The following is a 21,908-nucleotide window of genomic DNA, read 5'->3' as shown; positions in this document are numbered from 1 at the left end:
TGACAGGGAACTATTGGAGATAAAATAATTCATTAGAAGAATTATTAAACCATTAAAATGTTTTTCAAGGAATATTTAATACGGTAGATAATATATGCTTATCTAACATGTATTTTTATATCACTGAAGCTAAAGCAAAACATCCTGTTTATTGGTAAGTATGGCCTGTATGTGTACACTACAGTGCAATTTAAAAAATACTGTAATTATAATTTCAGAACTTCAGAATCTGAACAGATGCCAGTGTTCTCTCCTTTTTTTATATGGGAAAAGAAAATCCTTTGAAAATCATTTGAAGCTTGGACAAAAATTCCATAGCTATATTCTTAGGATCACTCTGTAGAATCTTCATGATTCAGATGATACAAGGGAAGCTTCAATTCAACCTTTTAGAGAAGACATTCCAGCTCTCATGATCTCATCAACCAGGAGAATGTTGGTGGCAATCACAGTGCTGAAAACGGGGGAAAAAAAATCAGACTACTCAGGTTTGAGGTATGAACTCTAATTCAACTCAATCTCCAACTAAATTGCACAAATTATATCCAGTCAAGTTTCCCCTTTCCTTTGCATACATAGAAGGCTCACTTAGTTGCTACTTTTGACTGATTACCTTTTCTTATGGAAAGAAAATTAAACAAAACATACCAATTTTAAAGAGTATGAATATTCCCCAAATGCTGTAATTTTGGCTTTCCCAAACTTACCAGGAATGAAGAAGCTGTTTCTTTACACAATAGTTATCCCATACGCCTACTTCTGCTGCTACCATTGGCTCACCTGAAAAGTAACCCAGTATTCTTAAAATCATATAGAGCAGGTCATAAGATCAGAATACTGTCTGAAAGAACTAATAAGGGTATTTTGTGCTGCTTTACTCATCAAATGGTCACTCATTTCCTCCAGTATTATCTATGAGAACCCAAAGTTCCTCAATTAGCCCAGTGTTGTACTCCAGACCATGACTCCTGTGCACAGCAGCTTTGATGAGCGGCTGACCTCTACTTAGAATGCTTCCAGTGATAGGAATGCTCTATTTGGTTATCAAATATTTCAACATCTCTGTATTTCTGGAGACGTTCCTATTTGTCCATATTAAAGTATAGCACCTGAACTATAATCTGGCAAAACAGGCTTATCATTACCCTCATTCCAGAAACCTTTTAAATTAACTTAATTGGGAGACTGGGATTGACATATACACACTACTATATATATATAAAATAGATAATAACCTACTGTATAGCACAGGGAACTCTACTCAATACTCTGTAATGACCTATATGGGAATAGAATCTAAGAGTGGATATATGTATATGTATAACTGATTCACTTTGCCGTACAGCAGAAACTAACACAACATTGTAAATCAACTATACTACAATAAAAGTTAATTTAAAGAAAAGAAACCTTTTATATTAACTTGAATGTAAATGATGCTGTTCACAATAGGTCTTACACATACTGCACAGATGTATCTCAGTTATCTCTCTTCCACTTTGTACTTTATACTATAATTTGGATTACACTGGCCTAAGATCAGGGCTTTACTCATTTTATTAGATTTGGTTCCCTCTTCCAGCATTTTTTGCTATCCTCAGCCTTTTTTCACCCATGAGTATGATCATGAAATGTATCATTTTAGTCAAAGTCCCTGATAAAAAACAGTAAAGCAAGCTCAACATGAAACCCTTCAACATTAACCCAAACCACCTACCACAACTCAGCAATATCAACAAATCCGTACTCTTCTAAATTATTCAAATGTCTCCTCGATTCCCTTTATTTCTGTATCTAGTCATTACATTTTTGTATCATACTTTAGAACCCAGAGATCCCGGATAGCACTGGTGTCAAAGAGCAAAAGCAACTCCAAGATTCTTCTCTCTCCCATTTTTTTTTAATCCTTCCTGGTCTTACCTCACCTATAGTATCTAGTTCACCCCCTACAAACAGTCACATCCTCCTTACCTGTGTTCAAGTCTACACCCACAAGTTGACCTGATTCTGAATGTTCTGCTTTAACTTTAACTAGTGTTTCCTGAAGGTCAAAACCAGAGTTCTGAGCAAGAACCTAAAGGAAACAAATTTATTTAAAAGACAGGACCTAATAACAGATAGTCAACTCTGTAATAAATGAACAGTATTTCCAATTAATAGTTAAAAAAAACAAAACAAAAAAACCAAACCTTTAATAAGTAAAAACAGACCAGTATTTATGTTCACTTCAGAGAATGACTAGATATACATTACCAACAAACTCACTAATCCACCCCAAGCTCGGCAATACACTGGTCATAAACTGTACCCTCAAATAAGCATACAATAGAAAAATCACAGTATTAACCTTAGTTTAAAACAAAAACAAAAAGCAAGCTTGTACCCCTACACTGCAAACCCTCTTAAAACAGCTATCTCTTGCCATCTGAAACATCAGATATTCAAGCCTCCCCTCCAGAGGAACCAATGCATCTAGATAATGAGAAATACCTGTTCTAGTGTTAGGGTGAAAACTGATGAACCCTATTTATTCAAAATCCACATTATGAAAAAACCCACATTAGCAAAAAGTTTTCATCAGAGGAATCATTTTGGTGTAGTTTAGAAAACAGTTAAAGCATTCACACCTTGGGAATAATGAGCAATGCATCAGCAAATGCTTGAACTCCAAGTTGGGCCCTGCCCTTTACACTGGGCTTGTATTTAATCAGGGCTTCTGCCATTGCCACTTCCACTGCACCAGCACCTGGAACTACACAGCCTGTTGGGTGGGAGGAAGAGAGAAATGCTAAGCTACAAAGAAAATAAAACTGCAGAGGCAATTTTAAGAAAATACATAAATTAAAACACACACAGGAAATCCATTAATTTGAGAATTCAGTATAACCACAGCAATTTTAATATTACATTTGAAAGCAATACAGGCAACATATCAAACAGCAGAATGATTTAACTAGCACATGGAAAATCCTGAAAGCTCTTAGTATTAGTTCATTTATTTGTATCCCCTTTTAACAACAGCATGCCATGAAAAAACTTAGCATACCATCATAGCCATTTTAAAGGTAAAACTTTACTTTTGCATGGTGTCTGGCTGTGTAAACTACTGATAAAAAGAACACAGTATTCAGCCATGCCTTTTAGACTAGCAAAAGAATACCATTTAAATACAGTGACCATCTTACCATCATCAATAGCATTTTTAACAGCCCTCAAGCCATCTCTTATTGCATCTTTGATCTGAGTAAGTGTGTGCTTATTTGGTCCTTTGATCAATAATGTGACCGAGCGAGGATTGTTACAGTTCTCAATGAAGGTGAACTTCTCTTCTCCCTGTGTGAAGAGACAGTATTTTCAAAAACCAGGATAAGGTTGTGCAAAGAATGACCAGATGAGAGGGACTTATGAAGGAATAAGTAGCATATTAATAGGGCACAGCACTGATCACATTAAAGCAAATAATTTCTTTTAAAAAGTCACATAAAAGAAATGTGATTTTCCCATCAATGGCTTATCATTACTACATATAAATCATCAAAATGTATATTAACAAAGCAAAAATATCATCCGAAGTTTGAATGAATTTTTAACTACTGAAGAATTCATGAGCCAAAAAGTAGTATTATTTTGGAAAGAAAATACACTTACCAATGTATATTCATAGACAAGTCCTGCATGTCCCAAACAATCAGGATTTAGGTCATCAAGAGAATTTAGGGCTACCCCACCACAAGCAAGAGTCAGCCTGAAATATTCAAGTGTTTTAAGGGAGATGCAGAAGGGATTTTATTAGTTATGTTTAGAGATTAATATTTTTAGAAAGCAATCTTTTTCAGAATTACATGTGAAAATCATATTCTAAAATATATTTTAGCTTAAGCCTTTCCATTCACCACCAACTAGCTGAAAACTGGTCTTTTCTCCTAACTCTCCATTTAAACCACTCTTAAGTCAGCAAATACTCCTCTGATATGAAATCTAAAGGTGCACAGAGCTCTTCATCATGGTGAGCTCTTTGGAAGAAAGTATTCCTCTGAAACCCTTGATGCTGTCTCTTGACATGGAAAAATATGTACTGTATAGATCATCGTTTAAAAATAAAACAAGTATATCAACAATCATAGCAGCACTATTCACAACAGCCAAGGTAGAAACCCAAATAAATGTCCACTGACAGATAAATGAATAAACGAAACTAAATGTGGTATACCCATACAATGGAATATTATCCTTAAAAAGAAATGTGATCCTGGAAAACACAGGTAAAATGATAAATTTTATATTATGTATATTTTATCGCTATAAAGAATAAGAAAATCACAAAAATAAGAGGGAAAAAATAAATAATCTAAGTTAACTTGCAAAATAAGTGAAATTCATGTCACACAGATAATCTGCTATCCGTACCTTTCCATATTTCTCCTTTTAGCTCTGCGCAGAGCTACTATGCCTTCTTTTGCAAGAGCATCTAAGGAAAAGGGGTCAATTCCCTGTAACAACAACAAAAAATAAGTTTCAATATTTTACCTTTAAAATAAAAATAGATACACACTAGTTCATAAAACAAAATTTCTCACCTTTTGATTAATAACAACAAATCCTTTATCTGAATCACCACAGACTTTCTTTTTCAGGTCTATTATTTTTTTAACTCTGTCTTCAATGAATTTTCTTTCAGCTTTCACTAGTTTCTCTCTCTCCTCTGCACTCTTGTAAAAAAAGCCAGAATTCACTTCTCTAAAAAAAGGAAGTTAAAGAAAGGGGAGGAAACATTTAGCAAATAGTCACCGAGCTCCAATTCCACCCCTGGTACGTTTTCAGAGGCTATTTCCTGTAATTTTCCGAAACCCCATTGAGGCATTATTGTCCGTACAGCGGGGAAACTGAGTCTCACAAAAAAGTAACTTGCCCCAAATATCAAGCTCTTCCACCTCTCTTCCATTTTTAAGGAGCTATATATAAACTCACGTTTTTTCATATTCTAATGACACGTTGCATGTGAGGATGTACGCATCTTCTACTCTCTTTTTCATATCAGGATGCCGTGCCCCATGGTCCAAAACAAGACCTCTGATCAAGCTGTTACAACACATAAAAATTATATTCTTATTGATTTCCAGATGGGGTGTAACATATGCTAACAAAACTAAAACACTGAATTGAGACTGTATTGATAATTTTCACACAATCAGCTTTATTTCTTGAGCTATTTGAACAGGACTTTTGGGTAATACCTAGGAAGGTTCAATTGTGAAAAAGCAGAATTCCAGAACATGACAAAAACAAGCCATTCAAATGAAAGTAACAACCCTGTCTTATGCAGAAGATTCCACAGAGAAATAGTCACAAGTTTGGTAGGCTATTAAACTGTGATCACCTCCTTTAAAAAATGCTTTCAAACTAGGTCTTTGAAATAATTTTCTTTAAAATTCCCTGAAGTCTCCCATATGCTCTGTTCAATAAATGCCAAATGACTGATGTAGTTGACTTTCCAGAATCATTCTATGTAAAAATACATCATACCATTAACTTCATTTCAAGAGGAAATATTGATACTACTGAGTAAATGAAATACTCATCTAGGCAATATACGTTAATTCAAAGACAGAAAAAAAAACAGGCAAAATATATGTATTGTATAAACTCCTTCAAGTTTGTAAACACTCTTTTTATTTCATAGCATTCTACCACCTACCTTGTATCGGTTTCAGATTTATGTTTCATCTCCATGATCTCAACCATGAAGAGGTCAATAGGTTCATCTTGTTTTTTAATGGCTAAAATGGAGTCCACTACAGCCTGCAACAGAGTATAATCATTCAATGAATTTGACTAGCAGAAGTTGAGACACTTATGTTGTTTATTCTTCAGAAAAGTTTAAAGCAGACAGCTTCTCGTCTTTAAAAATCTCTGAACTGATCTAAGTCTTTTTTTACACGCTAATAGAATGCATTATCTGTAAAGGGCTGAAGTCATCTACATTTCTGAAACCTCAATTTGTAATTACCTAAAGAATCACTGACATCTCTACTATTAGTAGCTTTTTAATAAGGAAATCTCCATTTTAGAAACTCCATTTACTGAAAGCTCTGATTATACCTTCATAACCTGGCCAGGTATGCTATTACGATTTTCTCACTTTACTTATTTTTTCTATTTTTAGAGCCACAGATCAGGTTATCACTGCCACAAAAATGAACCTACTTACTCCACACAGGATGGTACTGTGAAGACTTCAGATGGCATTCTATAACTGGAATTAGTAAGAATACTGATGTTTCCAGTTGCCAGGGGTTTTCAGTATAGGTGTAATGTACCAGACACATACCAAATTTAACACATACCTCTGTTAAGACATCAGCAAGTTCAGCATGAACTTTAGTACGTAGAGATGTTCTGGCCACATCTATAAGTGTTTCCCTGTCCATCTCTTTGCTTACTTTGACTTGTTCCAAAAACTGAAGTGCCTTTTCCTTTGCAGCTTCAAATCCTTCTGTAATTATTCTGGGATGAAGACCCTATAATAAACACACAATTACAAAACCACCACTAACAACAGAGACCTTCAGTTAGATGCAACTATAGTTCACGATAAAGCAAATTTATGAAGGGATATTCTGGATCATTCATACCCTTAAACACAATTAATATAATGTGCTGACTTTCTGAATACATTTAAAAGGATAAATAGTCCCTTCAATGCAGAGGAAAAGAACAGACATTGCTCTAGCACAGAGTCAAAGCCAAGGGAACTATAAAGCACACTTGGGTGTTCACTGTGCAAACCACAAGGGATAACGCCCAAAACTCAAAACTGTGTCATAACAATTGGCAGTCAATAGGACCATTAGGACCAATAGGACCATCATATCTTTCCTATAAGTGATATGAAATTAATTCACACCATTTACTAATAAAATAAACAGGGAGACTAAGAGTCTGCTTTCTCTCTCTTCCCAGGAAATTCTTCCTAACATCAGATTAGTACTCACTGAGGTTTGCTTTAACCTTGGAACTACTGAGGGCTAAAAAAGTTGTAGTATTCTTATTTAAATTCAAGGTTTTTGTTAGCTTTTTCCTTAAAAATATGCCTAATCCTGAATATTCCATTTCTAGATCACAATTATTAATCTGTTATAGGCATATAAAAACTGTATATGCAATGCAACTTGATAAAAAACACCTTTCAGGCCAAGGAAGATTCTTCAACTCATCCAGGATCATAGTAAATTTGTGTCAGAGTAGGATACAGACCCTTGTTCCCATATTTAACCCCATGCTCTTTACATTCTATTATATGGCCTCAGTTACTACTAGCACATCAGTTTTTATAAGTAAATCTAAGATTATTTCCTATACACAATAAAATATCACAGAAACACGAGAATCATGTATACTTCAGAAATGTAGAGATCCGCCTGCTTCAGGAGCTCTCCAATAATTAGGACATTGGAAGTGGTACCATCACCAGTTATGTCATCCTGGGCTGTTGCTACTTTGGCTATTAAGGAGGCTGTTGGGTGTTGAATTTGCTGCAGGTAGAGAAAGAAAAAAATTTGTGGGACAACTTAAAAATGAAAACAGTCCAAATATACCTTAAAATGTGTGAAGGGCTAATCTATCTGCACAAAATGCCCAAGTGTACACCTACATATTACTCTGATTAAAAACACTATTAGCTATTAGTTTATGATGACAGAAACACCTTCATATATAAATTTGTTTCCTTCTCAGATTATCTCCACTTTACTGATGAGGAAATGTGAGACCCAGTTAAGGTTAACTCAAGGTGATAGAACAAGTAAGAGCAATAATTTCAAATCCATGTTCCATGCATGCCTCTTTATGACAAATTTAAGATTCTTGTGAGAATAAACCAAGTGCCTGTTAAATGAAAGCCTGGCTGCCCAGTTTACTTGGCACTGAACAAATAATTAAAATGAAAAAAAAAAAAAAAAGAAAAACTTAGCCTCTTTAGCAAAGATCATCAGTGGATGCTAAGTCACTCTGGAAAGGTTTTGGAAAAACAGAATATTCATTATGTTTGTCACCCACAGATTCTTAATTACAAAGGCTCCAACATGGCTCCTGCACTGCTTTTGTCTTCTTATACTCCTTTAATCCTGTACAGTTGTCCAGTCTTTTATGTCTTTGGGGACACTCACAGTTTTAAGAATCTAAGCAGACTATCTCATTCAATTAGGGAAAATTTAAAAGTCATGTAGAGACGGCTTTTCTGACATCAAGTTTAAACTAACTATGACTCCTATTGTTCTCTGCTAGCACAGGCCACCACTTAAGCCACCAAACAAAAACTACACCTTCTAGGTTAGCTATTCCTTACTGAAGATATTTACAAACACCTGGAATGCTGAAGGCATGATACACTATTATCAAAACCCTAAATTTTACTCTAAACTCAAAACATAGGCAAGTCATTTCCTTTTCTAGGATTTGAACTGTTAGGTTTTGGAAACTTAGGGATGAGTAAAATGACTGCTCCTCTCAGTAACTTCAGATTCTTAGTCACTGGGACTTTAAAAATGGTAGTTTTATTTCTCCTCCAATTGGTGGTGAAGTGTGATACAACAGAAGAAGTGCTGTTTGAAAAAGTATAACCATCCTGTTGCATTTTGCCTCCCTGATTATGTCAACTGCTCTCAGTTTTTATTAGAATTTTAGTAATTAAAACCCTTTAACGAAGGCCTTAAATGGCAAGGGTAGGGGATTCAAAAGGAAGTTTATTAGACTCCAAGGCTCCTCACTGTACTGTGCTGTCAACAACAGTACTGATTACACTTTTTCTACTTCTTCCGTTGTCTGGAAAACTACCTGTTGAGAAGGATGAATATGATTTTCTCCTACTTTGTAAACGAATAGTAAAAGTCTTCCTACGAATCAAATGTACTATGGAAAACCAAGACATTTTGGACCTAGTCTAGCAGCCTCTCACCATTTCATGAAGCAGCACATTTCCATCTTTAGTGAGCTTGATGTCTCCAGCACCAGAAACAAGCCTGTTCAATGGGCAGAAATGAATCACAGTGTGACTTTTTCAATGGAGACCAAATTAAGAGGCCCATAAAAATCGGGCTTTACCCAGATCCTCAAGAGCTGGGGCCAATGGTTGGTTCTCTGCTTCCGGTAACAGGAATGGTGCAATGCCCACCCCCTCCCGTCTGGGGAACAGTCCTCAGGGTCTCTTAGGTCCCAAGCGCGCCGGGGGGGGGGGGGGGAGGCCGCGCCGCGCACGTGAGCAGCTTTGTTCTCGGCGGAGACGGCATCGACCACCAAGGAAACGGCCAGGGCAAGAAACAGGACCGACCCTGGACAATGCGGGGAAGAAAGGCCGCCGCGGCGAGCGCAGAGGCCCGGAGGCGGCGGGCTCCAGGCCTCGGTCTCCGGCGCAGGCCCGAGACAGCGCGAGGTGCGCTGTGCCCGCCCAGCCCTCCCCGCCAGCCGCGCCTTACATCTTCATGGTGCCCTTAGGCCCCAAGTTGGTCCTCAGCACGTCCTGCAGCCCCCGGGCCGCGCTGATGTTGACCGCCAACGCCGCCTGGGCTCGGGCCACCTCAGCCTTGGGATTCAGGGTCTTCACGGCCGCCATAGCTGACCCAGCAGAAGAAAATGGGGGAACCCGGCGTCCGGAAAGCCCAGAGCCGGTTCAGCGTGGCCGGGAGGCGCTATCCGGGTCTTCTGGAAAAGTCGGGTGCGCCGGACCCGCCTCCAGCGTGCCCGCGCGCCGCCGCCATTGGGCCTCGGGTCGGCCGGTGCCGCTCATTGGGTCGCGGCCGCACGTAGCCCCGCCCCTCGCATTGGCAGCGGCGCCATTGCTCTCGGGAGGAGCGTTTACCCCCGGCAACAAGGGCTCGCGGGGTCCCAGTGCGCTGCCCAGCCCCCGGTATAGCTGACCCCGGACCTGAGGGCGTAGGCGGAGCGGGCTTGTTGGCCGCGTGCGTCAGGGCGTGAGGGGAGAGGCGGCTGCTCTTTCCCCGAGGTCTCTGGCCGCAGGGTGTAGGGTGGGCCTTCTCCCTCCCCCACTCGCTCCGTTTGCCCTTTTTCTCGCCTTGCTGCTTTCATCCCGGTCACTAGTTTTCTTGACTGTGTACTGTGTGCTGGACGGTGTTCTAGGTGCCGTGGGGGTTACAGAGTGGATCTGATAAGGACTCTCGCCCAGTATCCTAGGCGTTTTAGGCGTAGGGAAGACGAAGAGATATAATGCCAGGTGGAAAGTGCTAGAAGCCTTTAGAAAGCTACCTGATTGGTGCGATGGCAATTGAGGAAAAGCAAGAGTCAGTCCACCCTTCGGGCACACGACACAGTGCTGAGGCTTCAGGCCTTCAAGGCAGTTTTGAAAACTCAAACTTCGTTGAGCAGTGGTGTCCAGCCTTTGAGAGGACTCCTTTATTCTGAAAGATGTCCACAACTGTTCTCTAGTATCCACTTCCCGCCCCCTGCCTAGATACCAGGTATTCGCTAATGTTTTGTATTTTATTTTTATAGGTAATGACCAAAACTGTTAAGAATTCAGAAGGTGCCAAAGGGTATAAGGTGAAAGTTCTTCCTCCCTCCTCTAGTTCAACTTCCTCCTGGCATGTACCTTTAGCTACATAAGTTTCCTTTAGATAGTGTGAATTCCCCAGATGCTGTCTGAATTTCTAAATAAATACGTATATAAATATAAGAAATTTCCCCCACACAAAATGGCAATTTATAATACACACTATTGGGTGTGTTACACTTAAAGTATCTTGGAGATTGTCACATATCAATACAAATACGTCTTCCTCATTCTTATTAACAGGTGCATGATATTCTTTATAAGAATGACCTGATTAGCCAGTCACCTACTGGTTAACATTTAGGTTGTTCCCAGTCTTCTAGCGACTACCGTGGTATATAATGCTTTTAAGTGGCTTTGTGTATTTGAGAATCACAAAAGCATCTAAGTTTGAGTTACACAGTAGAAGGAGATGCATGATTAGTTCTGGAGCTCCTTAATCCTCAAGAAGCAGGTAACCTAGTTAGGGAGATAAACTTGTAAACAAATGACAGTAAAGTATAGGATGTTTTATTTAAAGGATGAATGCATTGCTCTGAGCACAAAGGTATTAACTCGGAGTATCAGGGAAGGCTTCTTGGAGGAGGTAAGTTTTGAATGATACATAGATACTTTGCAGGAGAAGAGGGCTTAGGAGAGTGATATCAGACAGAGAGCGACAGTGGAAGGGCCTGGCATGCCAGCGGAAGGTGGGTGGATAAAATTTGCAAGAGACAAATCTGGTGAAGTAGCTTGTCCTGACTGTTAGGGTCTGGTTTGCTAGTTAAGAAGTCTGGGCCTAAGCCTGCCAGCAGTGATAATCCACCCAAAGAACTAGTGATGAAGATAACACTGGAGGTGGAATGGAGGATGAACTAAGGGAGAAGACTGAGGATAAGGCAATCAGAAAGAAAGGGGTTGAAAAGTCCATGCAGAAGGTGATGAAACATTTTTAATAACATAAACAAGGGGGAAAATCATGTTTTAAATAGCATGTATAATATGTTCTCAGTTTTTTAACCGTTCCCCATGCATCTATACAAAAAAGGACAGAGGATATGCATCAAATATTAACACTGGGGACTTCCCTGGTGGTCCAGTGGCTAAGGCTCCGCACTCCCAGTTCAGGGGGCCCGAGTTCCATCCCTGGTCAGGGAACTAGATCCAACGTGCTGCAGCTAAAAGATCCTGTGTGCCGCAACTAAGACCCGGCGCAGCCAAATAAATATTTAAAAAGATATTAACATTGACTATATTAAAAAAATTCATAATGTTTTCATTTTTGCAGCCCCCCCAATTTATGTATCCATAAAAGCGGGGTGCAGAATTATATACATGAAAATATGAAATATACAAAGTATGTCCAGTGTCTTATTTTTATGAAATCATGTATATGCGCATATGATTTCATAAAAATATTAAATATTTAGGGGACTTCCCTGTGGTCCAGTGGTTAAGACTGCGCTTCCATTGCAGGGGGCACGGGTTCGATCCGTGATCGGGGAACTAAGATCCCGCATGGCACCGCCAAAAAAATACATACATATATATTAAATATATATATAAAGGACAGGAAGGATGTCCTCAAAATGTTGAACATTTTGTTTCTATCTTTGCCAATTTTATAGGTGAAAAATGGTATCTGAAAGTTTTGGGGTTTTTTTTTGGCTGCACCGTGCAGCTTGCAGTATCTTAGTTCCCCCACCAGTGAAAGCGTGGAGTCCTAACCACTGGTCCACCAGGGAACTCCCTAATAGTTTTGTTTGTTGAGGGTGAGTCTGAGCATATATCTTATATGTAAGAGCCATTTGTAGGTTTTTTTCTGTGAACTGTCTATTTACGTCTTCTGTTTTCCTATTTGGTTTCTTATGGATTTGCAGGAGCTCTTTGTGTTTTCTGTGTTGCAATTAATTTGTCCCAGTGTTATTTATATTTTGTATTTATGCCTTTTTTTCCAATTAAACATTAAAATTTTTTTCAGGTAGTCAGATGTATCTTTTTTCTTTTATGTGTGTTTGAATTTTGTGCTACACTGTGTAAAACAAGCTTTACACACAAAAAATATTTTAAAATTTCTCCCATGTTTTCTTTTGTATTTTTAAGGTTTTGTGTTTCATTTTAATCGTTGATTCATTTGGAATTTATTTTATTTTGGTAAGGAATGAGATAATCTGTGATATAATAAAAATATATATTTGGTCTTTGTCCGTGGTTCCTGGAACAGAACTAAAACCATTTGTTTTCTGAGAGATAGGAGTGTCTTTTGTTATTCATTACAGTCCCCTTTAGAATATACCTGAGTCTGTGCTATTGAGGTGAGTCAAGGTAGGGACCCTAGATAGCCTCAGGGTGGGGGCTGGTCACTAGGAAGACCAAACATGTGATTAGAGGATGGGAAGTCTCAGCCCTGTGCCCCCAACCTCTGGAGAGTGGAGGGGGGCTGGAGATGGGTTATAAAAATGCTTGAACAATCAGTTGGAGTGAACACATTGATGTCCTGGCAGGGTGGTACATCCAGAGGGCATGGTAGCTCTGTGTCACTCCCCCAGTACCTTGTCCTGTGCATCTCTTCCATTTGGGTGTGCCTGAGTTGTATCCTTTCTAATAAGCTACTAAACCTAAGTCAAATGATTTCCTGAGTTGTGGGTCAGTCTCAAAAATTTTCAGTTTCCCCTAAGGAGGGGATTTTGTGGGAACCCCCGAATCTGTAGCCAAGTTGGACAGAAGTGTGGGTAGCTTAGGGACCTGGGACTTGCAACTAGTGTCTGAGTGGAGGCAGTCCTGTGGTCTGAACCCTTAACTGTGAGGGTTGCCCTAACTCCAGATAGTGTCAGGATTGAGTTGCTGGACACCCAGTTGGTGGTGGAGAATCAGTTGGTTTCTGAGAATTGGTGCTTGGGAAAAACTCACACAGAATCCAATTTAATTTTTCTTCCAGAATAATTAATGTTTTCCACCATTAATGTGTAATGTAATTATTGGCATATGCTACATTCCCAGATGTATCTGGATCTACTTTGGACTATATTCAGTTCCATACTGTTATATGTTTCAACACCATATTGTTTTATTTACTATAGTTTTACAGTATGTTTCAAAATTTGGTAGGGCCAGATCCTCTTCATCAGTCTTTTTTCAGAAAATTTCTGGCTATTTTGCATGTTTGTTTTTCTTTTTAAATAAATAATAGAATTAATCTAGTTTTTAAAAATCTCTCTTTTTTTTATTACTTTTTAAGTAAAATACATGTTTTAACAGGTGGAATATTCAAATTTATGCAATGGAAGTGGAGATAGCAAAAGGCCAGGGGATAGAGGCATTTCTGACATCAACTTGCTTACCTGCTGAATTAGCAGTTTGCTTGTGCTATAACCGTTATTTGTAGGTGCGACTTAGGGTAGGCTTAAAGTGCTGGGTGGTGATTTGAGTTCAAACAATAAAAAACTGTATTTTTTCAATACTGTAAAAAAAAAAAAATTGAATTTCGAAACATGTGCTACATAGTTACAATTTCTAGTCTAGGAGTCTGAAGAGGTCAAGGAAATTCCAGAAAAGGGGCAGGTTTTGTATGGGGAGGTGAGGTAACTATATTGATTTTGGGTAATGTTTCTTCTGTTGTTGACCATTCATTCTCTGAGTGTCTACTGTGTTGCCGAGTACTGTGCTTGGAGTAAATATACACATGAAAAGGGAAGGCCCCTTCAAAGACTTCCCAGTGTAGAGAGACAAACACACAATAACATACATAATATATACAATATACTAAAGACCTGTTATGGTATGTATAATCTCAGTGCATGCTATTTAGAGAAGACTTCCTAAAGCAAATCTTTTTCTTAACTATTGAAAAAATATATTTGATTTTCTTATTACAAAAATAGTACATAATCATTATAGAAAAAGTAGCAGAAGCAAATAAATTTAAAATAAATTCATAATCTCATCGCTCAGAGGTGACCATTTGTGGTGGTTAATTTTATGTGTCAATGTGGCTGGGCCATGGTGCCCAGATATTAGGTCAAACATTACTCTGGGCATTTCTGTGAAGGTGTTTTTTTTTTTTTTGGATAAGATTAACATTTAAATTGGTGGATTTAAAATTTAAACATTAAATTTACTCTATTGTAAAGCAGAGTATCCTACAATAACGGGTGGGCCTCCTCCAATCAGCCCACGGCCTTAATAGAGCAAAGACATATCTCCCCCTAGCAAGAATAAATTCTGCTAGCAGTCAGCCTTTGGGTTACCAACCCTCTATGATCATGTGAGCCAATTCCTTAAAGTAAATCAATCTCTCTCTCATTTTAACGTAGATGATGCCCTATATGTCTTCACTTTAACAGTAGATACGCTGTGAGGCTGTATATCTATATATCTAGATTGATATGTATAGATATCTAGATACACATTCTGTTGGTTCTGTTTCTCAGGAGAATCTTGACTAATACAGATTATGGTGCTGATAAGGCTTCTAAAGGAGCAGAATCTTAAGGATGAATTTTCTGAATTGGTTCTGGGGTTTTTGGAATTGGCTCTCTAATATTAGATTTAAAGACTAATGATTCTGTTTCTAATAATAAAGAGAGTTGTAGTAATGGTATAGTTCATGGCATGTTATGAAAATAGAAATATGCAAAATATCCCAATTGGATGCTCCTAATCAAACACAAGAGGCAAGGACCTGGGTAACCATATATATGATACCTTCGAACATTTTTGTCAAACTAATGAATATAATGAGGTTGGCTGGTTGCTTCTAATGTCACTGGACAAAGTGGGGGAAGAAAAGGATGGGATCAGGGATTCAAATTCTCGGCTTAAGCAATATATAAATCACCTGAAAGCTTCTATGTCTATCCTGAAAGAGACTTTTAGCTCCTATAGCCACAGGGCTGAGATTGCTGAAATCTTATCATGTGAGTGGCTGAATTACAATGCAAATTGAAAAGTGAGGGCATTATGAGGAAGGAATGGGATCTGAAATTTGGAGTGGGACGTGTGAGAATACCCTGATGAAGCTGGGGACATTGAGCCCCTACATTCTGTTGAATCTTCTTTGCCAGTGGAAGCAGCCTCTCTAACCCTGTCTGTGGAGATTTATGCTACGTTGCTCTATGAAACTGTAATGGCCTCCCCTGAGGCAGTTGCCTTGCAAAATACTGGTGATTCTCTTCAGGACTCACCCCTTTTTGCTTCTGAAACTGTAACTAGACTAAAGTCTCAGTAGGCCCTGGAGGCACAAGTAAGTTACATGAAGAAGTGGCCTAAATATCCATGATCTCAACTCATGCTATCTTACCTTCTCTCTCTGCACCTATGGCCTCATAGGAAGTTCTCTGTGATCAGTTGACAGAGGATGAGAAAACTTGGACCTGGTTTACTGATGGTTCTGCAGGACATGCAGGCTCCACCTAAAAGTGGACAGCTGTAGTACTATAGCTCCTTTCTGGGACATTCCTGAAGGATAATGGTAAAGGGAAATCCTCCCAGTGGGCAGAACTTCAAGCAATGCAACTGGTTTTTCATTTTGCTTAGAAAGAGAAAAGGCCTGATGAGTGATTATATGCCAGTTCATGGGCTATGGCCAATGCTTTGGCTGGATGGTCAGGGACTTGAAAGAAACATGATTAGAAAATTGATGACAAGGAAGTCTTGGAAAGAGATACATGGATTGACCTCTCTGAATGGGTGAACAACGTGAAGATATTTGTGTCCCATGTGAATGCTCACCAAAGGGTGACCTCAGCAGAGGAAGATTTTCCTAAGTGGCTAGAATAATTTATTCTGTGGATACCAGTTGGCCTCTTCCCCCAGCCACCCCTGTCATTGCCCAGTGAAGTTATGAAAAAAGTGGCCCTGGGGGCAGGGATGGAGATTATGCATGGGATCAGCAACATGGACTTCCATTCACCAAGGCTAACTTGACTACCCCCACCGCTGAGTGCTCAATCTGAGCACTGAGGTTGAGTGATATGACACTCAATCCCTGACATGACACCATTCCCTGGGGTGATCAGCCAGCTACGTGGTGGTAGGTTGATTACACTGCACCATACGTCTGTCATGGAAGGGGCAACATTTTGTTATTGGAATAGACACTCCGGATATGGATTTGCTTTCCCTGCACACAATGCTTCTGGCAAAACTACCATCCATGTACTTAGAGAATGCCTTATCCACCATCATGGTATTCCACACAGCATTGCTTCTGTTCAAAGAACTCATGTGATAGCAAAGGAAGTGCAGCAATGGGCCCATGCTCATGGAATTCACTGATGTTACCATGTTCCCCACCCTCCTGAAGCAGCTTGATAGAATGGCAGAATGGCTTTTCGAAGACTCAGGTATTGGGCTAGCTAGGTGGCAGTCCCTTGCAGGGATGGGAAAAAGTTCTCTGGGAGGCTTATGTGCTCTGAATCAATGTCCAATATACAGTGCAGTTTCTCCCATAGCCAGGATTCACAGGTATCTAGGAGTAGAAATGAGAGTGGCAGCCATAATGACCCACTAGTAAAATTTTCGCTACCTGTCCTCATGACCTTATGCTCTACTAGCCTACAGGTCTTAGTTCCAAAGGGAGAAATGCTTCTACTAGGAGACACAATAATAATTCCATGGAACTGGAAATTAATACTGCCACTCAGCCACTTTGAGCTCCTCATGCTTCTGGGTCAACAGGGAAAGAAGATTTTTACTGGGCTGACTAGGGTGATTGATCCTGACTACCAAAGGGAAATTGAGGAATTCCCTGGTGGCCCAGTGGTTAAGACTCGGAGTTTTCACTGCGGGGGCCCATGTTCGATCCTTGGTCAGGGAACTGGGATGCTGCAAGCTGCACGGTGCAGACAAAAACAGCAACAACAACAACAAAACAAACAAAAAAACAAAGGGAAATTGGACTACTCCTCCACAACACAGATATGTCTGGGATACAAGAGATCCCGCAGGGTGTCTCTTAGTATTACCATGCCTGTGATTAAAGTCAGTGGAAAACTATAACAACTCAATTCAGGCAGGATTACTAATGGCCCAGGACCCTTCAGGCATGAGGATTTGGGCCACTCCAACAAATAAAGAACTGTGACTAGCTGAAGTGCTTGCTGAGGGCAACAGGAACGCCATATGGGAGTGGAAGAAGGTAGTTCTAAATCCCATCGGCAACCACACGACCAGTTACAGAAACGAGGACTGTATTTGTCATGAGTATTTCTTCCTTATGTTATTATTAATACATGTGCATGTGTCTTGAGCAAATATCTTTGTTTTCTTCTCTCATTCCTTTATCATGTAACATAGTCATGGAACATTATTGACTTTATGTCATAGTATTTATTGTTAACTTTATAGCATAGTTTTTAAGTTATGGCATATCAGGAAGAAGAATAAACATCACCCAAGGACTTTGCATCCTCTTCTGGGGAAAGGGTTAGGGTGTTTTCAGTTGTCTATGCAGGAGAGTTGTATCATGTTAGGCAAAATTATGACCTTGTTATTGTCTTTATTCGATTATTAAATTTGAGGAGATGCATACGAGTGCCAACTAGACAAGGGGTGGACTTGTGATGGTTATGTGTTAACCTGACTGGGCCACAGTACACAGATATATGGACAAACATTATTCTGGATGTTTCTGTGAAGGTGTGTTTTGGATACGATTAACATTTAACTCAGTGGACTTTGAGTAAAGCAGATTATGCTATATAACATGTGTGGGCCTCATTCAATCAGTTGAAGACCTTAATAGAACAAAAACCTTACCTCCCCCTAGCGAGACAGAGTTCTGCCAGCTGACTGCCTTTGGACTTGAACTGCAGCTCTTCCCTGGGTCTCCAGTCTGCTGCCCTAACCTGCAGATTTTGAACTCACCAAGCTTCCACGGTCACGTGAGCCAATCCCGTAAAGTACCTCTCTCTCTCTCTCTTTCTCTGTCTCTCTGTGGTGTGTGTGTATGTGTGTGTATAGTACAGGTATACCTTGTTTTATTGCACTTCATTTTATTGCATTTCACAAATATTCCACTTTTTACAAATTGAGGGTTTGTGACAACCCTGCATTGAGGAAAGTCTACTGGTACCATTTTTCTAACACCATTTGCTTATTTCATGTCTCTGTGTCACATTTTACTAATTCTTGCAATATTTCAAGTTTTTTCATTATTATTATCTTTGTTATGGTGACCTGTGATCAGTGGTCTTTGATGTTACTGTTGTAATTATTTGGGGGCACCATGAAACCTGCCCACATGAGATGGTGAGCTTAATAAATGTGGGCATTCTGACTGCTCCATCTACCAGCCATTTCCCCATCTCTCTCCCTCTCCTTGGGCCTCCTTATTTTCTGAGACACATAAATTTTTTTTTTATATTTCATATTTCAAATTTTAATTTTTTTTGAATTTTATTTATTTTTTATACTGCAGGATCTTATTAGTTATCCATTTTATACATATTAGTGTATATATGTCAATCCCAATCTCCCAATTCATAATGCCCCCCCCGCCCCCGCCACTTTCCCCCCTTGGTGTCTGAGACACAAAAATTTTGAAACAGGGCCAATTAATAATTCTACAGTGGCCTCTTGAGTGTTCAAGTGAAAGAAAGGGTCGCATTTCTCTCATGTCAAAAGCTAGAAATAATTAAGCTTAGTGAGGAAGGCATGTCGAAATTTGAGACAGGCTGAAAGCTAGGCCTCCTGTGCCAGTTAGCCAAGTTGTGAATGCAAAGGAAAAGTTTTTGAAGGAAATTACAAGTGCTACTCCAGTGAACACACAAATAAAAAAGCAAAACGGCCTTATTGCTGATATGGAGAAAGTTTTAGTGGCCTGGTTAGAAGATTAAACCAGCCACAACGTTCCCTTAAATCAAAGCCTAATCCACAGGAAGGCCCTAACTCTATTCAATTCTATGAAGGCTGAGAGAGGTAAGGAAACTGCAGAGTAAAAGTTTGAAGCTAGCTGAGGTTGGTTCACGAGGTCTAAGGAAAGAAGCCGTCTCTATAATGTAAAAGTGCAAGGTGAAGCCACAAGTGCTGATGTAGAAGCTGCAGCAAGTTATCCAGAAGATCTAGCGAAGATAATTAATGAATCTGGCTACACTAAATAACAGATTTTCAATGTATATTAAACAGCCTTATATTGGAAGAAGATGCTGTCTAGGACTCTTATACCTAGAGAGGAGAAGTCAATGCCTGGCTTCAAAGCTTCAAAGGACAGGCAGACTCTCTTATTAGGGGCTAATGCAGCTGGTGACTTTAATTTGAAACTAGTACTTATTTACCATTCTGAAAATCCTAGGGCCCTTAAGAATTATGCAAAATCTATTCTGCCTACGGTTTATAAGTGGAACAGCAAAGCCTGGATGATAGAACATCTGTTTATAATATAGTTTATTGAGTAATTAAAGCCCACTGAGACCTACTGCTCAGAAAAAGATTTCTTTCCAAATATTACTACTCACTGACAATACACCTGGTCACCCAAGAGCTCTGATGGAATGTACAATGAGATTAACGTTGTTTTCATGCCTGCTAACACAACATCCATTCTGCAGTCCATGGATCAAGGAGAAATTTTGACTTTCAAGTCTTATGACTTAAGAAATACATTTCATAAGGCTATAGCTGCCATAGACAGTGATTCCCCTGATGGATTTGGGCAAAGTCAATTGAAAATCTTCTGGCGACTTCCCTGGTGGTGCAGTGGTTAAGAATCCGCCTGCCAATGCAGGGGACATGGGTTCAAGCCCTGGTGCAGGAAGATCCCACATGTTGCGGAGCAACTAAGCCTGTGCGCCACAACTGCTGAGACTGTGCTCTAAAGCCTGTGAGCCACAACTACTGAGCCCACATGCCACAACTACTGAAGCCCGTGTGCCTAGAGCCCGTGCTCTGCAACAAGAGAAGCCACCGCAATAAGAAGCCCGCGCACCGCAACAAAGAGTAACCCCCTCTCGCCACAACTAGAGAAAGCCCATGCACAGCAGCAAAGACCCAACACAGCCAAAAATAAATAAATAATTTTTTTAAAAAAAAGAAAAGAAAACCTTCTGGAAAGGATTCACCATTCTAGATGCTATTAAGAACGTTAAGAAAATATTTGTAATTTATGGGAAGAGGTCAAAACATCAACACTAATAGGAGTTTGGAAGAAGTTGATTTCAACCCTCATGGATGACTTTGAGGGGTTCAAGACTTCAGTGGAGGAAGTAACTGCAGACGTGGTGGAAACGAGAGCTAGAATTAGAAGTGGGAGTCTGAAGATGTGACTGCATTGCTGTAACCTCCAGATACAACTTTAATGGATGAGGAGTTGCTTCTTATGGTTGAGGAAAGAAGATGGTTTCTTTTTTCTTCTCTACTTTTTAAAAAATATTTATTTACTTATTTTGGCTGCACTGGGTCATGTGGGCTCTTTTTTTAGTTACGGCATGTGGGCACTTAGTTGTGGCATGTGGGTTCTTAGTTGTGGCATGCAGGATCTAGTTCCCTGACCAGGGATCAAACTTGGGCCCCCTGCATTGGGAGCACGGAATCTTAACCACTGGACCACCAGGGAACTCCCAAGAAAGTGGTTTCTTGAAATGGAACCTATGCATGGTGAAGATGCTGTGAAGATTGTTAAAATAACAAAGGATTTAGAATATTACATAAACTCAGTTGATAAAGCAGCAGCAGGATTTAAGAGGACTGATTCCAGTTTTGAAAGAAGTTCTACTGTGGGTAACATGCTATAAAACAGCATTGCACGCTACAGAGAAATCGTTCATGATGGGAATACTCAATTGATGCAGGAAACTTCATCACTGCCTTATTTTTAAAAAATTGTGACAGCCACCCCAGCCTTCAGCAACCTGATCAGTCATCAGATATCAGCAATACGCTCCACCAGCAAAAAGATTACAACTCACTGAAGACTCAAATGATAGCAGTTTTTAGCAGTAAAGTATTTTTAGATTAAGATGTGTACTTTTTTTTTTAACAAATAATGCTATCACACACTTAGTAGACTACATTATAGTGTAAACATAACTTTTATATGCACTGGGAAGCCAAAAAATTTGTGTGACTTGCTTTGTTGTGATAGTCTTTTTATTGGAGTGGTCTGCAGTGTCTCCAAGGTATGCCTATACACACACACACACACACACATCCCTATATATGTAAAGATATATATATATATATATATATATATATACATAACAAAAATCATACAGTATTTGTCTTTTTGTGACTGAATTATTCCACTTAGCAGACGTCCTCAAGTTTCACTCGTGTTATAGCATATTGCAGAATTTCCTTCCTTTTTAAGGCTGGACAACATTCCATTGATGGTATATACCACATTATGCTTATCCATGCATCCATTGATGAA

At 39.4% G+C, this 21,908-nt stretch overlaps 1 protein-coding gene and 2 non-coding genes across 3 annotated transcripts; all 3 read right to left on the bottom strand.

The window, feature by feature from the left end:
- Nucleotides 1–58: 58 nt before the first annotated feature.
- Nucleotides 59–9,713, bottom strand: CCT6A (chaperonin containing TCP1 subunit 6A). Its single transcript, XM_061209148.1, has 14 exons — nt 9,471–9,713; nt 8,954–9,017; nt 7,398–7,532; nt 6,345–6,518; nt 5,696–5,799; nt 4,969–5,079; nt 4,578–4,737; nt 4,408–4,490; nt 3,649–3,745; nt 3,186–3,333; nt 2,628–2,761; nt 1,972–2,074; nt 708–780; nt 59–454 (listed from the first exon to the last, which is right to left on the bottom strand). The coding sequence occupies exons 1-14, from the start codon at nt 9,605–9,607 to the stop codon at nt 382–384; spliced, it is 1,596 nt and encodes a 531-aa protein (XP_061065131.1). The 5' UTR covers nt 9,608–9,713; the 3' UTR covers nt 59–381.
- On the bottom strand, nt 2,998–3,137 carry LOC133104547 (small nucleolar RNA SNORA15). Its single transcript, XR_009703611.1, has one exon. It is a non-coding gene; the product is annotated as a small nucleolar RNA SNORA15 (small nucleolar RNA).
- LOC133104554 (small nucleolar RNA SNORA22) lies at nt 6,651–6,784 on the bottom strand. Its single transcript, XR_009703617.1, has one exon. It is a non-coding gene; the product is annotated as a small nucleolar RNA SNORA22 (small nucleolar RNA).
- Nucleotides 9,714–21,908: the final 12,195 nt, after the last annotated feature.

Source organism: Eubalaena glacialis, chromosome 13 (genome assembly GCF_028564815.1).
Source record: "Eubalaena glacialis isolate mEubGla1 chromosome 13, mEubGla1.1.hap2.+ XY, whole genome shotgun sequence".
NCBI lineage: Eukaryota > Metazoa > Chordata > Mammalia > Artiodactyla > Balaenidae > Eubalaena > Eubalaena glacialis.
The sequence above is the reverse complement of the archived record's forward strand: the minus strand, read 5'-3'. Positions and strand labels throughout refer to the sequence as shown.

What these genes read in the sequence shown, in the direction of transcription:
- CCT6A (XM_061209148.1), bottom strand. Translation starts at nt 9,607, where the DNA reads ATGGCGGCCGTGAAGACCCTGAATCCCAAGGCTGAGGTGGCCCGAGCC. An exon ending in ATGTGCTGCTTCATGAAATG is followed by an intron (nt 7,533 to 8,953) that starts GTGAGAGGCTGC and finishes CTCTACCTGCAG; the next exon opens with CAAATTCAACACCCAACAGC. An exon ending in TTGTCTATGAATATACATTG is followed by an intron (nt 3,334 to 3,648) that starts GTAAGTGTATTT and finishes CTCTTCACACAG; the next exon opens with GGAGAAGAGAAGTTCACCTT.